Source organism: Neovison vison, chromosome 6 (assembly GCF_020171115.1).
Source record: "Neovison vison isolate M4711 chromosome 6, ASM_NN_V1, whole genome shotgun sequence".
Classification (NCBI taxonomy): Eukaryota; Metazoa; Chordata; class Mammalia; order Carnivora; family Mustelidae; genus Neogale; species Neogale vison.
In genome coordinates this window covers 58547580-58563671 of record NC_058096.1, presented here as the reverse complement: position 1 = coordinate 58563671, position 16092 = coordinate 58547580, and the positions used below count along the sequence as shown (strand labels likewise).

The window sequence follows — 16092 nt, the reverse complement described above, 5'->3', positions numbered from 1 at the left end:
TTGCCTGGCTCTGTCCTTACCTGTGCGTGGCTCCCGCTTAGTGCTTGTTCTTAGACTGTCTGCAGCTCTAACAGCCACATCTGTCTTCTCTGCCAGCTGTTTGTAGAACAAGCACAAGTCCAAACACAAGCTTGTGAAAAACCCAGACTGTACTGCAGACTTTTAATCTCCCTTTTTTCTAGAAACCAGCCTGATATTAGAGATTTCACTTCCCATATGGAGTCCAAAGGGGTACGGTGCCATTTTCAGGGCCCTCTCCAGCCGGGGTGCGAGCTCGGGGACTCACCACTGCACATGGTGAGGGCCGCTGGGAGTCCTGTGGCTGGACCCTGGAAATCAGAGCCTTATTGTGTCCTAAGACAGAAAAAGAAAGAAAGAGAGAGAGAAAGAGAGAGAGGAAGGAAGGAAGGGAGGGAGGGAGGGAGGGAAGGAAGGAAGGAAGGAAGGAAGGAAGGGAAAAGAAGGAAGGAATGGAAGGAGGGAAAAAGGGAGGGAGGGAGGAGGAGAGGGAGAAGGGAGAAAGGGATGAGGAGAGGGAAAGCAGAGGGAGAGAGGGAGGGAAAGGAAGGAAGGATGGATGGATGGAAGGAGAAGAAAAGCTCTAACACCTAATCTTAAACCAATACACACGTATACACATGTACACTTGAAATGGAGTTTAAGAAAGACAAAGAATCCATGAAGTTTCAAGCTTTACAAAATCACAATGAAATAAAGAGCAACAGTGAAAATCTTCAAAGAGCCACCAGAGTCATACTGCTGAATGATAATATTTGTTTTTAGCATCTGGTGTCTACTTCACATGTCTCCTATGATTTTAACTTCTCTTCATTTTCAGGCATTTTTTTTTTTTAACGATTTACTTATTTATTTTTGAGAGAGCATGCACAAGTGTGGGGGAGGGGCAGAGGGAGAGGGAAAGAAGCAGAGCTGAGCTTGGAGCCTGACATAGGGTTCAATCCCATAACCCTTAGATCATGACCTGAGTGGAAATCAAGTCTGATGCTTAATCTACTGAGCTACCCAGGTGCCCCATTTTCAGGCATTTTAACCCCAACTACCTTTGTTTCCTGTTTCATGTTAGGTAGCTCTTTTTATATATATTTTTTTCACCTAACTTTTGTCAAACATAGTACAGGTAGAGAATAACAAGGACGAGATCCACAGAGATGATGGTGTTAAAGCAGAAAGCACAGGAATGAAATAGAGACACATGTGGCTCGTGGAAAGTCCGAACTATTGCATAAACTCTGGAGTTTTCATGCATCTCTCTTGTGCCTTCGTTTGCTGCATCATCAGAGTAGGGTATGCAGTGCTGGGACTGTGAGCTGATGGCTCTCTAGGCCAGCATCTTTTATTGGAATACAAAGTCTGGTACAGGAAGGGGCCCTGTGGTTTCAGTAAAGACTCCCTTTCCAGGTCAGCTTCAGGGCCGAGGCTGTGCGCCACGCTAGGGCCCTGGTTAAGCCTTGCCATGGAACTCACAAGAATATGACACCCATGGGTATGACACTCTGCTTGGACAAACCTGGCATGTCAAAGCCTGAGAAGCATCATTGTTAGGATAATCTGGGGGCTTTCCTATTTTTCAGGAAAACCGAATTAACCATAAACATAACTCATAACTGACCAAATCCTTATTACTTTAACTCTAAGGGCTGCTGGTGTAGTGAATACATAGCACATAGTAGGATCTCATAGGAACATGTTGGATTAATTTCTCAGGAATGAAGAGGGGGCTGGAAATTACATGAACCAACCCCATGGTTGCCAGATGGTAGATACTTTGCATATGTTCTCTCACTTAATCTTTATATCACTCCTGAGGGGTTGGGATCATTTTCCCTGCTCACTGATGAGGAAGCTAAGGAATCAAGGTCCCAGGGGCCAGAGTTAATAAATGACGGAGAATTCAGACCCAGGGCTGTCGGATTCCACAGTCTATGTTCTGTTTTTTTCATTATCCCACACTGCTTCCTAAAATCAATCACACGGGAGATTTATGAACATATATTCAGATGAAGGGATGGGTGAAAGAGAATAGGTGAATGATAAATAGTGGGAGGAGGGAAATGCTCCCGAGACATCTATCATGGGCGAGGTACTCCATTACTGTGCATACATTTAATTCACCCCAGAACCCTGTGAAATATTAATCTCGATCCCAGTTTTAGGTGACTTAGCTGAGACTCGTGGAGTTTAACTATTGGATGAAGATATGTAGCCAGGAAGTGGTCAGATTAGGATTCGACATCAGTTCTCTGTGCCCCTGAACCACAGGCTCCTCTCCTTACACTGTCCCGCCTGGACATCAGGGATGCCAAATGCTCATCCTGGCTCTGCCCTTGATCAGCAACTTAGTCAGTTGTGTAGACTCTCCGGGCCCCAATTTCTCATCAGTAAGATGACTCATGCTCTACCTTTTTCCGAGGCTCCCTGAAAGCATGACTCAATAAAAGCATGTGAAAGCACTTTGAAGAGTTAAGAAGCTATTAAAAATACAATGGGGACTCTAAGAATATTAGGGTAAAGAATTACTAATGTTTGGCAGAACCCTAAAAGATCCGCAGACATGCTGTGCCCTGTCTCTGGTCATAAAGAGTCAGTGAGAGATTACTCACTAATTCCCCAGGAAGGAAGGTTCTCTGAGTTGTCTAGTCAGAACCCAGGTAAGCATGGGTACAGAAGAGGAAATCTGATAACATGTAAGAGAAAGTCTTTTTTCTCTTTAACCAAAATTCTTGGGTCCAATCTTATGGTTCCGTATCTGGATTGAGTCCTTAGTACCTATAAACATTAGCATAAAGGACCTTCAAGAAATCCTTATAAGAAACAAAAATACCTATCAAACATTGAGCCATGACTTTGTTTTAGTCAAACTATTGAAATGAAATCCACTAATAAAGTTGGGATTAATTGTGGAAGAAAAAAAATTTTAATCTTTTTTATATACTCAGGATTATAACACCAATTATCTAAGAGACTAACACATAAAATCAACAGCAGACACAAGTATATTCTCATCTAAAACCATCCCACTGAGTCTGAGGTATGATTTGTATGCAGCTGTCAAATTAAATGACTGATGTTCATCAGGACCAGAAATCATAAGTTATTTAGTGTTTGAAGGACTAGAAGAAACTAGAATATGAGTGTAATTTTCTCTCATCCCATATAGCAAGAAGTGTTTGAGAATTTGTGGGAATATTTATTTTACAACTTGGGATTTTGAAAAGTTTGAATTAAGTCGAAGTGTCCCAAGACAGCTGATTGACACTAATAGTAATAACAATATAGCAACAATTATAATGTTCACTGATGCTAGTATCTGCCATATTTATACTAAGAGCCTTCCACACATTATTTCATTTAATTCTTAAGAACAACAAGATGCAGATACCCTTCTTATCCTCTTCATAGAGATAGAAAAACTGACTAAAAAGATAGAAGTTTTTTGCCCAAGGTCACAGCCAGCAAGATGAGCTGGCAAGTGAGCCCAGAACCCAGTGACTTGAGGCTGGGAATTACCTACAAGAAACTAAAGTCCGATGGCATTACCTGACTTCCCTTTTCCACCTGCCCTTTTTCCTGCTTGAGGAATAGCCAGGATTCTGAAGGAGTTACAGAAGGGCATTTTTCCTCTAGTCACTTCCAAATAAAAACTACAGGAAAGATGCTATAGGGAATAGATTAGAACAAATTAAATGCAGCTGAGCAAAGGTCTCATTCTTATAACAGGATTCACACTGCTTTCTGTCCTACTTTTCTTTTACTATCTTCCCCAGTTTTTATTAAGGAGAAAATTAAACTATTGAGACAATTTTTCCAGAAAATTTAAGGATTAATAAGGATTACAGATCACATGTTCTAAGAGCCCGAAGTCAGAAAGTAAGATTCCCATTTGGTTTCTAGGATCAACTCAGTTTCCCTTCTTCCTCATCAGAAATTAATTGGCTGAGGGCCAAGGTATAAGGTGCTTTGAGAAAACATTCTGGACAATGATGCAACAAAACACACCTTGGCATATTATACTACAGATCTTCAAAAGCTTCAGTGTGACTCACCTCTCTCAAGACATCCGTAGAGTTATTTTCCACAATCATGGGAATTTCTGGCTTAGCTTAAAGGCAAACAAAACACAGTTAGTGGCATTGACTGTCATCTGACCTGGCCACCATTTGTGTGTGTGTGTGCATGCGCACGCGCGTATGCGTGCACATGTGCACGTGCATGGGTGTGTAAGATTCATCATCAAATATTTATTAAATACCCAACACATGCCCAGCAGTATGCTAGATGCCTAGGAAACAAAGGTGGACAGATCAACTTCACTGTTCTTAAGAAATTTACATTTTCAGGGAAAATACAGATCTTAGAAAGCACCAGAGAATATCTCAGTGATTCTGATGTGCTGCTAGACTGTAAGTGCCTAGAAGCCAGGCTGTTTCATTCATGTGTCCATCTCTAGCACTTAACAGTGCCCAGCGCAAAACAGGCACTGGGTACATTATGTTGAACTGAAGTGACTTTAAGACAGTTCTTGACGGCAGACAGTAAGCCTGTCACAGGTGCTGTCAGTGCCTGGTACAGCCATGTGGCACTTCCTTCTATGTGTTGGAGGCCTCTCATTGGGCATACCTAATGAGTCCCTCCTAAGAATTTATAGGAGCACACTTAGTCCACAAGTAGGGCAAACTGTTAAGTCTAGAGAGCTAATGGTGATAACAGATGGGGAGTTGGCGGATAATACTCCAACTTTCTTGCCTTTATTTGGGAGAGAACTCTGATGTGTGTTCTTCCAGAGTTCCCCTGTGGGAGTGAGTTCTAAGCCCACACTGGTAACCGGCATGGTCATGTACATTTCATTATCTTCCTTCCCTTCCTTGGCTTTTCCACTCATCTCCTGATGTTTCCGTCCATAAATTCCCTCAACATGTAAATCTCAAATAAATTAATTTAACTCGAATCCTGTCTCTGTGGTGTCTTTCAGCAGAACCCAAACCAAAATACACCCTACAACCCTAACGGGATGAGGGGGATTCTGACTTCATATTAGCAACAAATACCATCGAAATGAAGAGCCTGAAAGAAAGACTAGGTACTGAAAGCTGCAAGGGTGCTAGAGAGACATTTCTTTTGAGGCTCAGGACAATCGGGTTTAGGGGTCAGGGGTTAGGAGGGGGCAAACCTGTGATGGCAGGTTCCCTGCTAAGGAAAGTAAAGTCAGAGGAGATTAGTGAGAGAAGGGCAGGAAGTAGCAAGGATGCTGGGGAAGCTTCTGGTCCCTGGACTGTTAGAGAATGGAGGCATTATTAAGGAAGAAGAAATAAGCTGGATTTAGGGCATCCAAGCTGGAGAGGGTCTGTGCTACACGTGGGTATTTAAGTCAAGGTTTTCAAGTTTTAATTTTTGGCTTGTTCTATTTGAGGAATCACCGAGGGATGCTGAGTGGGTTCTGAATAAGACATGTGTTTTCCTTCCATGCCAGGGCCACTGTAATATGCACTTGGTGGCACACACACACTGTCTAAGGACTGGAAGAGACCAGCCAAGCATAGCCTGGATAGCCCATTCACTAAAGGGGGAAAGCCAGGAAGCAGGGAAGAGCTCATGAACGAGCAGGCAGAACCTCTTATTTTTAAGCCTCTACTGCAAGGAGATCAAAGACGGAACTGAGAGCAAGCTATAGACACCAACAGGGCCAGAAGAGCGAGAGGTGGAAGAGAGAGAAGCGTTCGAGACGAAGATGGAAGGATCTGTCGCAGAGAGATACGGGGTGCAGTTTAAGTGTTGACAAGGCAGTTAGATCAAGCTGAGGAGCAAAAACCCTTGGTCCAATGGGACATAGTTCGTCTAACCTGGAATCGACATTTCTTTTCACATCCTGGATATCTGCCTTCATCGATTTGCCTAAAGTCAGGCCAGATGAGTCCGTTTCATGTTGGGTCGAAGACAGTCACGCCCCAGTAAGTGAGTGGAGGGTAAAATTGATGAGAGATAAACAGTCTCTCCCACCACTTCACAGAGCACTGTTCAGGCTCCATAAGCAACCTGATCATCAGGGGTGATTGATTATCTCTTAGACCATCTCCCAAGGAGAGACGGAGGGAGAGGGAGGGAAGGAGGGTGAGCCAGAGAGCAATATAGGAAGGGCTATAAGCATAAGACTTCAAACTACAGAAATCTTGGCTGCAGCTGCTTCCGTCTTTATACACCACAGGGTCTGCATTTCCCTCAACATCCCGAACTCTCTGATCTTTAAAAATAATGCAGTAAGATTCTAAGTAAAAACAAAGATGATTCACTCTTCCAGTCATTCAGAGAACTGAAGAAAAATCTAGTAGCTCATGCCCTTAGATTCTGTGAAGTTATCTTCTTTGTTTACCTCATTTGCAAAAATAATTAATTGCTCCTCCACATCACTGCTTTTCTCTTTGCCTTCATTTAAAAATGATTTTTTTTTTAAAAAACACAGTTCTTGGAGACAACAACAACAACAAAAATCCAAAGCCAGGGGTTTGTATTTATTAATATTGCCATGCATCACCGAGCAAAGTAGGATTTTCACATTTCCCCCAAATTTCCTCCCTACAGAGTCTGTGCAATTTGAGTGAGGCCATGGTGGATATCTCAGCTCCGCCCCACACTTCTGTGAATGCAGGGACAGAGGGCCATCCCCACAAGCTCCTTTGCTGAGGCCCTGGCCCTGCTGGAGGTGGGGGAACTCCTGCAGTTTCTTTGGAGCTATGTTTATTATTTTCCTTTTCTCGTACTGGCCCTATTTCGCCTTCCTCCCACAAGCAACCAAGACAATTAGACAACTAAGTAATTAGATTTTGGCAGTTATAATTAAAGAGATTTCCAGTATTTGCAGGAAACATTAAAGTTGTAAATAAGGAGTGGTCACCAGGAAATTGGTCAATCTAGGGCCAATCACTCTCTGTGTGATTTTATTCTATCAACTCAATCACTGTTCTTTATCTTCTCTCCTTATCCCACCCTTAACATGAATGATAGTCTCAAGGGCAACAGCTCTAGAGTAGCTACCCTGGGGAGCTGCTCTCCAGTTAACAAGGCACTTTCTTTCCAGAGTGGAGCAAGGCAGGAGAAATGGACAGGAAGATAGCAGGGAGCCCAGAGAACAAAATCTCTTACCAAAAACCTTGACTGTGGTGGAATGCCTCAAGGTTTTGCCAGATCTGACCACAACATGGCAGGAGAACTTCCGGTCATCATCATGGATTTGGACTGGAGAGAGGTAGAGTTTATAATCTGCGCCTAGCTTGACTCTGTCTTTAAACAATGTGGAATTGCTGATGGAGTGACCTTGGGTGATGAGTGTTTCCCAAGTTCCATTATTCTCCTGCGGAAAGAAACAGTCACTAGTTACTGAGCACTCAATCATGTCAGCTCTGGGCTAGATGTTCCATATGCATTAATTCATTTATATCTGTAAAAATAGAGATGATGAATGAAGAATTGAAATTAAGAGATACTTAGTATATTACTAGAGAAAAGATCTTTACACTTGTCAGGTCACAACTGTAGTCACCCTCTCCTAAAGTGAGTAGAAACTTGATGATCTTCTGACTAGAACTTTCTTTTCACAACTTTCCGTAAGCTGCATATCAGGGTGGGATTTGGAGGGCACAGCACTGGGGGCTAATGAAAGACCATAGTTCTTATTTTAAGTTCAAGAATCTTAATGCTAAGATGTCCTGTATTAGTTTTGTTTTAAATCTTCACTTAAACTGGATGACAGTTGTCCTCCCTTCTATCTTCCCTTTAGAAAAGGGCTCCTTTAGCTCCCCTTGGGGCCAGGACTAGGATGAGGTGGAGAGACCCCTAGGGCATAACATTTAAGGAGGCATTCAGTCTCGGGATCCTGTAAGTGCAGGATGGGCGTCTGAGAGTAAGTGCTCCTTAAATTTTGTGCCCTAGGTGCCTCCTAGTCTTGGTCCTTGCCCTTCTGTCTTTATTTCTGTTACCTTCAAGGAGGACACATAAAGGGTACACTGTAAATGTTAATCTGAGTTCCACAAATCAGAGTTTATTTGAAGTATTTGGTTCTTCTATTCCATATCCTTTCTTGCGTCTGTGAAGAAATGCTCCTATTATTCTTGCCATACCCAGAATTTCCATGGACAAGATCCCTGGGATTTCACTGTGCTGGTCAGTGTCAGTGTATGTGCTAAGGGCCAGTGAGGAGGGGACTCTTGAGGGGCACAAGGGTAGAGGAAGGGTTATGCTCTCATTCTTCTTTAGTATAACTTAATATTCTCAATTGAGTTGCTTTGAAAACATTCTGATGCCCAAAGTCTGTCCTCTGGAGATTCGACCTCAGTTGTTCTGGGATGAGACTTAGGCTAGGGCATTTTTTTAAAAGGGTCCTCAAAGGATCCGGGTTTGAGAACCACTGATTTAACTGTCAACAGCAGATGAATCATGACATGCAGAGATCAGTGGGAAATGAAGGGAACTAAGATGAAGAAGGTTGAACAGCAAGTAGTACATTTGATGGGGAAGGAGACACACACACACACACACACACGAAAAGAAAGATCTGTCGCTTGGAATCTCTGGCTTAAATCTGTTAAAAAGCCAGATGATTCAGAGTAGTAGAAATGGAAGCTAAGTGAGTAAGAGAATTCAAGTATGAGTGAGGAGCAGAAATGGGGGAAACATGAAGGCAGACTTCTTAAATAGTTCATACAGGTATTTCCAGAATATATTTCATAGAACTTCTTCTGTAAGACACCATTCTTTAGGGTCATATGGCTGGAACTGATATCAGCTTTACATACCCATACGTAGTTAGTGCCCCTTGCAAAGAATGATACCCTGCTCAAGATATTCCTCCTGAAACAATGTACATACCTTTGTCCCCCCAAAAAGAGGGACACAGGTGTCAGTGCTGCTATTTTCTTCATGAAGATGCGCACAGAAAATTAAAGGGAGAGAGCTTGTATCCTGGAGACAGGGCCTCTGAAAGGAGTCCTGAGTATTGGGTGGTGACACAAGACCGTGGAAGGCCCTTCAGTCCATGGCTGCTGATCTGGAGGCCAATCATTAAGGAAGCAGGCTCCCCCTGCAGGTCTCCAGAGCCTGCTCACTGACACAGCTCTCACTTCTTGCACAGGTTCTGTTTTTGTGAGGATCTTAAGAGTTCAAAAGGCTTCTTGGTCACTGAGTAAATGACTCCCCACCTGGAACATTTCCACCTGCTACTTTGTAGTGGGAAGAAAGGCAGTCAGAAGCTGAGCTTGCAGACTAGGAAGACAAAAGCTGCCTTTCCTTTATTGTGTAGCTCCATGTGGTGGCTGGCATAGTTTAATTGATGCAAGAGTTAAATAGGGGGCTGAGGCAAGAACCTGCGTGTGAATGGCCGCCTTCACAGGGCAAAGGAGAGATGAGGTGGGGAGAAAATGAGCTCAGGCAAACAATGAAACGTCTGGAGCTGGAGAGGGGAAAATAATACTAATATTATGTTACCACCACTACTAAAATTTTATACTCTTACTAATCATAGCTTAAATTTATTTAGCACCTACTATGTTTTAGACACTCTGAAAAGTCCTTCTAAGTCTCATTTATTCCTTATGACAATCTGGAATAAACTAAGGCTAAGTAATTTGTGCATAGATCAAACAACGCAAGGTATTTGAGTCACAGCATCGAAAAGCAGAGATGCCCAGGTCCAGGGACAATTAAGCCTCAGAGACAACATGTAGTAATAATAACCAAACCATCACAAAATAATAAAAAGAATTTTTTTTTGAGTATCCAGAATGAAAAATTTAAAAGAAATTCCAGGAACCCAAAGGCCTTTATACAAATTGCTGATTGTGGAGGTGTGGGCAATTTGTTGGTTGAAGGACCTCTTTTATGATATACTGATCCACTTTGATGATAGGGGTCAGTCTCAACTCTACCTGATAAAAATGATCTTAGGTAACCTGGTCTGCTGGAAACAGACCGGTAATTGGTCTCGTACCGAGTCTTTACTCTTCCCTGTTTGTGTTTTTCTCTTGTTCTTCAAAGAAAAAAAAAATGACAACTTTTTAAAATGTTAATAAATGTTCCTAAAACTTAATGGGATTCTCAAATTGGAGGACCCATATGATTTAATGAGGAATGCGGCCTGAACTGGCTAATATATATGGTACACGGGTGCTGGTCTCGACACTCAGTAGATACCCAAGTAAGACACACTCGCTGTCCTCCAGCCTCACTGATGACCATCTGTATTTCATGAGAATTCACCATCTGCAAGGCTAAACTGAAGAATCACGGAGAGTCATAAAATGGATCCTTTAAATTTGAACTTTAAGTATGTACTGAGTACAGGTACTATGCTAAGTTATTTAGTTTGTGTTACCTTCTTTATACATCACAATACCACCGTCAGGTTCATACTATAATCACACCCTTTTACACAGGAGGGATCTAAAACTTCGTTAGGCAACATGTCCTAAGTCATACTGAATTCTGAAACAAAAGGAAAAATGTACACCTCTATATACTCTTCATAAAATATTCTCCCATGTTTTGACCAGGTGGAAAAAATTAATAAAAAATCTACAATGAGGAAATTTTTATGACTGTGTCAAGTTGTGCCCATGGGGGACACGATACTATGAAGTCCCAGAAACCACAGGCTAATTGGAAAATACTTCGCGAATAGCATAACTGGGTCTCAAAGCAGACAAAAACAACAGCGTACTTTTGTTTAAAATTTTGATATTTTGTTCATCATGCATTTTCCCTAAATTTTGGTTTTAAAAAAGTTCATTAAAATATGTATCTTAATTACTATTTTGGGGGCAGTCCCTTAAACTTTGTACCTAAGGAGAGGATCTTGCTCACCTCATCCTAATCCTAGCTCCAAGGTCACACAGTAAACAGAGGAACCAGAATTTAAAAACAACAATTTCCTTCCCAAAACTCATGCCGTTAATGATTTTGCTATACTCAGCCTCATAAAAGTAGAGAACAAACAGTCCTTGCTTTTTCTGCTTCTATTCTATTTGAGGAGAAGAATAAATTCACAAAAAATCCCTCAAAATCAGGACCCACAGAAGAGAAATAAATGTATAATTTAATTTTGGGCAGGATTTGGATAAAATATTTGGTATGATGAGGGTTGGGCAGAGTCATAATGAATCATGAAAAGCTCTTCTTATATGTCCCTCAATGACCTTAATGACAAACCTTAAAATAATTTGTGAAGGCTTTCCTGTTTTTGCTCTAGAACCAGAATTTCCAATACAGAAAAGAGACCTTGGTATTATTTGATTTAGTGATGTTATCTCATCTCCAGGCTGGCCTGAGCACCATGTCAGACCTGGCTGTGTTGACCCCAGCCCATGTCAGGTGTTGAGAGTATAGAGCACATTCAATAAATTCTGTTAACTGTGTCAGCTATTACTTCTTTATCTCCAAACTGCTTCCTACCTTCACATTTCTTCCATTTAGTTTCCATCCAGTCAGTGCTGTCAAGGAGGGCTGCTTACAAAACTCCCCATGTCTCCTTTATAGAGCACCAGAACAATATTTTCCCAAATATCACAATGGGTTGTTAGTCCTTTGGGGGTTGGCTACTACTCTATTTCTGATTACAGTGAGAACAATTAGGGTCAGCTGCCATCAGGTAGAAGGTAAGTCTTGCTTTCTGAATAGCTAGGCTTCCCACAGGCATGGGAAACCAACATTGATTATAATTCCCGTTCAATTTTTGTTTAAACATAAAAGATTACAAATATTGAAGAAGAGGATATAGAAAAGATTTATTTATAGACCGAAATATAAAGAAATATAAGTATATAGGTTTTAGCTATGTGCCCTTATCACAAATATTGAACTGTCTGAATCTGATATAGACTTCTTTTCATGATTTTAAGGAGAAAAATCATGGGTTTCTCTTTATCCATCAACTTTGGAATCAAACATTTCTTTGATATCTCTCTCTTCATCTCCATTTCCAACTTGTACTCACGGTCCCGGGGTCTTGGTGTAGTACATGTCTGATGTTTGCTGGCCAGCTGTTCTTTAATTTTCCAGCTCAAACATAATCTAAGAAGCTTTTCCAGGTCCATTTATGCAGAACCAAATGATTTTCCCTCTCGGCTGCCATTTCTTATGTTTTTATTAAAGCTGTATTTCATGGCAGGAAATATATGCCATGTAGTTTTGTATCCCCACAGGACCTAACACTCAAAACAGAGCCATGTATGTTTGTTGGACTGAACTTAAATTTATGCTGTAGGAAATCAGGGTGATACCCTGGAATGAAAACAGAGTATCAGATGGTATTTAGAAGCTCCCAGGATAGGTCTGCAGAATTTCCCAGATGACTCTATACTTGTGTGTCAGAACATAAACTGGGAGAAGTATTGTTTGTCTTTACCCACCAACTGCATACCATCTAAACACAAACATCCTATGACTTCTTAATTCATTATCCCATAATGTACATAAACCCTTAGTGTCCACTGAAGGATTAACCTTTCGTGTTTATTTAATTACCTCTCACACTAGATCAATGTAGGATACACTATTTGCATCTGATGATTTTTACTTCAATGTAGTTGCCATCCTGGAATGTAACTTCCCCAAATGCAAAGAAACCACCCCATGAACACATTTAACACAGCCTTTGCATGGGGTCAGGTACAAATACTTTTTTAAAACTGAGGGATCTCAAAGACCACCTTTCCCATGAGTGTCGTAAAAGAATTAATTAGATCTTTAAAAATTCCACATACAAGAAGACATGCCTTTTGTTTTTCAGTGACCTAGATTAAAATAATTTTAGTTTATAAAATTGTTTCCAGGGATGCCCGGGCGGCTCAGTTGATTAGGCGTCTGCCTTCGGCTCAGGTCAGGATCCCTGGGTCCCGGGATTGAGTCCTGCATCAGGCTCCCTTCTCAGTGGGAAGCCTGCTTCTCCCTCTCTCACTGCCCCTGCTTGTGTTCCTGCTCTCGCTATTTCTCTCTATGTCAAATAAATACACAAAATCTTTAAAAAAAAAAAAAAATTGCTTCCAGGGTGGCATTTGAAGGGGGAGGGGCACTTTGCAGCTTTTGAGCTTGGTCCAGCAGGCTCCTGCCCCCCTCCGCTCATCTTCACCACCTCCGCTCTTTAGCCTTTTCCTAAAAGCCACATTGTGTCACATTTTAAAAAACAACTGGCTTGTCATGATTACTACTACCAGTTTAACAAGAGATAAAAGAACGAAAATATAGACTGAGGGGTATTTGTGTCCAGCTGCGGTGGATTCCCTAATATGAGCACATCAGCGGATTTCCTCTCAGACCTGCAGAATCCCACAGCTGCCAACAGTGCGGAGCACAGATGTAAATCGGAGGAGCAAATAGATTTTGACATTTAAAAGGGAATGTGCAGTAGGAATTTCCTCGGCACATTTGCCAATGCAATGTTCCCTTTGAAGAGAAGTTTCTTTCAAAAAGATTCCTCAAGTCATCTGTATCATGGTGCATCCTTCAAAGTGACAGCGTGGCTGGAGGTTCTTGAAGTTTAGGATTGCCTCGCTGTGTGACCTTAGGTGCACTCTTTTCATCCCTTATTTATCTCACATGCCCTGGCAGGATCCACAGGTAATGTCTGCATAGCCTTCTTCGTTTCTTTGAAGACAACCACTGCATAGAAGATGCCTTATCAGTTATCTAGTTGTTGATACCTAATGAGATGCTCAGTAACCAGTTAAACAGGCAGCATGAATTTAGTGACTACCATTTAATATGACGCCAATAAATAGGACTGTGGGGGAGAGGGACAGAGAAACAGATCCATTCAATTATTTATTGAGTCTTTGTTGAACAACTATGTTCTAGGTACTAAATGAGAGGATAGGGATTTTTGAAATGAGTGGCATAGTTTTTTGCCCTGGAGAAGCTCATAGTCACACAAAAGACACAGGCTGGCTGAAGTATTGACCCGTGCTTGGAAAAACAGATAACCCAGCCTTTAGATAAGATAAGAATACTATAGATCAATTTACTAGCCACTATCAATCCCTACAGTCAAGCTTTATTAAACTGTATTATTGTTACTATTAAATTTGATGATTCCCCTTGATAGTGAAATTGTGGTATTAGAGTGAAAATGTTTGCCCTTGGGCGGAAGCTATGAATAATGCAAGCAAGGTGTAGTGACCTTCCATTGCTGTCATGTCTAGGACAGCCAGTTCCTGCCCTCTTGAGATCATCTCCTCTTTTCAACTTTTTTCTGAGAGCCACTTTGTATCGTGTTTGTTAAGAACAACTGACTTATACTAACGATAGATGTAATGATAGGAAGATCTACGTTTTGGAAACCAAACCGTACAAAGGGGAAAGAAGGTATTTTTTGACAGATGACAAAAAGACACTGTAGATTTTAGGACAGTCTGAGAAAGTTACTTTAGAATTTTTTTTTTTCTTTTCATCCTACTGACTATCCAAAAAAAATGTATCTAGATACTGAAAACTCATCAGTAGGTTGTGTTCTGAAGCCTGCTTGCAAGTCCATTATTTTGGATTTGGCACATTGTCAGACAGATCTTTGTATATGAAGGGTCTAGTTTCTAAGCTGGTCCACAAAAACTTAGGTAACTCATAATATGAGTGATCATTTATGTGGATACAGCGTTTTGCAAGTGTATCAGCCACTGTATTCATGGAGATCTAGGAGTTCGGCAAGAATTTTGAAATCTTGTGTTTTCATTTTGATGACAATCTAAAAATAATCAAAATCATGTTCTGGATCATCTAAATCAACACCCCATTATGTGATTCTCAAAACAGTGCTTATGGTTATCTTTGTGTTAGTCTTGTGTCATCAACCAATTTAACAATAGCAGAGGTTTACTATAGATTGAGATTAAAGCTAGCTGCCATTTGGTTGGATTGCCTTGGGAAGTTTTTCATAGAAATCAAGGTTTCTGGCTTCTTTTTCTCTTTTTTTCCTTCCTTTTCTTCCTTCTCTTCCCCTCCCCTTCTTCCCTTCCTCCCTTCCCTTTTCTCCCTTCCTTCCTCCCTCCCTTCTCGTGTCAGAAAACATGGCAGCTATGGGCCTGCCCCAGCCTGTGGCGATAATACAACTGAGCTGGCTGCTTCTTATATAGTCCTGCTTCTCTTGTGTATGTTTCCTCCTATATCTTGTAAGCATTAGAGTTTGTGCGTCCCCATCTAAAGGAATGTTGCGTATTCCCCAGGATGTAGCAGCAAGCATTCTAGGAAAAGGGGTCTCTCCCTCTGCATATGTTGTTTATAAGACAATTATTTGTGCATAGGGGTTTCTGCTGCATGTGGCTCCTCTCCAGGACACCATCACACTCTTTTCTCTCTGTAATCAGGGTTTGGTATATGGCTTGAAATAGAAACTAACCTTTAGGAACTAATTTTTAAATTACTGTATTCATAGACCCAGAGGCTTGCTGAGTTAGAAGGAATCTTAGTACTCACCCTTCCTTCCCCTGCCAGTCCTCAACCTTCTACCTGTGTGCTTCCTTCCCTATTATTACTTCTTATTCATTTCTATTTCATTAATATTTAAAGATCATTGTAGTTATTCACTGAAAAGGGCAACACTTACCACCAACCATGCAAAGGTGAACTCAGACGAAATTTCTGAGGAGGTGTTTTGAAAGCATGGTATTTCCAGAGTCTGATTTATCTGTACTTCTATTATATGGCTGCTTCTCAATTCATCCTGTGTGACTATAACAAAATATAGGCGAAAGAGACATGAATATGTGATCGGTCTATAAAATGCTTTTTGTGAAAGAAACAAGAACAGTTTTAGTGGAGAGCTTCATCTGCCCTCAGGAGACACCTAGGACAAGGCAAAACCCCACTATACTCCTCATTGTATAAATGGCAAAAAGGAACCACTGAGAATCGTAGAGCTGCTTATCACTGAAAAATTACAAGGAAACTCCCCTTGTCCAACTCGCAATCTGGTATGTTCCTCTGTTTTGACCCCAAAACGGTGCTTTAGGCTTCAGATCATATCTTTTTGATCAGTTGGAATATAAAACTTTATAGCCTGGCCTCTAATTGTCTTATGAAAAATCCCAATAGGTTTAAAGT

General features: G+C 41.2%; 1 protein-coding gene across 2 annotated transcripts in view; it reads right to left on the bottom strand.

Moving 5' to 3' along the window:
• Positions 1-16092, bottom strand: part of CD96 (CD96 molecule) — a 93062-nt gene that overhangs the window by 57626 nt on the left and 19344 nt on the right. For both annotated transcript variants that reach the window (XR_006384966.1, XM_044251362.1), the window contains exons 3-5: positions 15596-15720; positions 7156-7363; positions 4065-4120 (exon numbers count right to left, since the gene is read on the bottom strand). Coding sequence is in view for 1 of the 2 variants with exons in the window: in XM_044251362.1 (XP_044107297.1) it covers positions 4065-4120; positions 7156-7363; positions 15596-15720 (389 nt within the window). In the remaining variant the exon portion in view is untranslated. The remainder of the gene's footprint in view (positions 1-4064; positions 4121-7155; positions 7364-15595; positions 15721-16092) is intronic.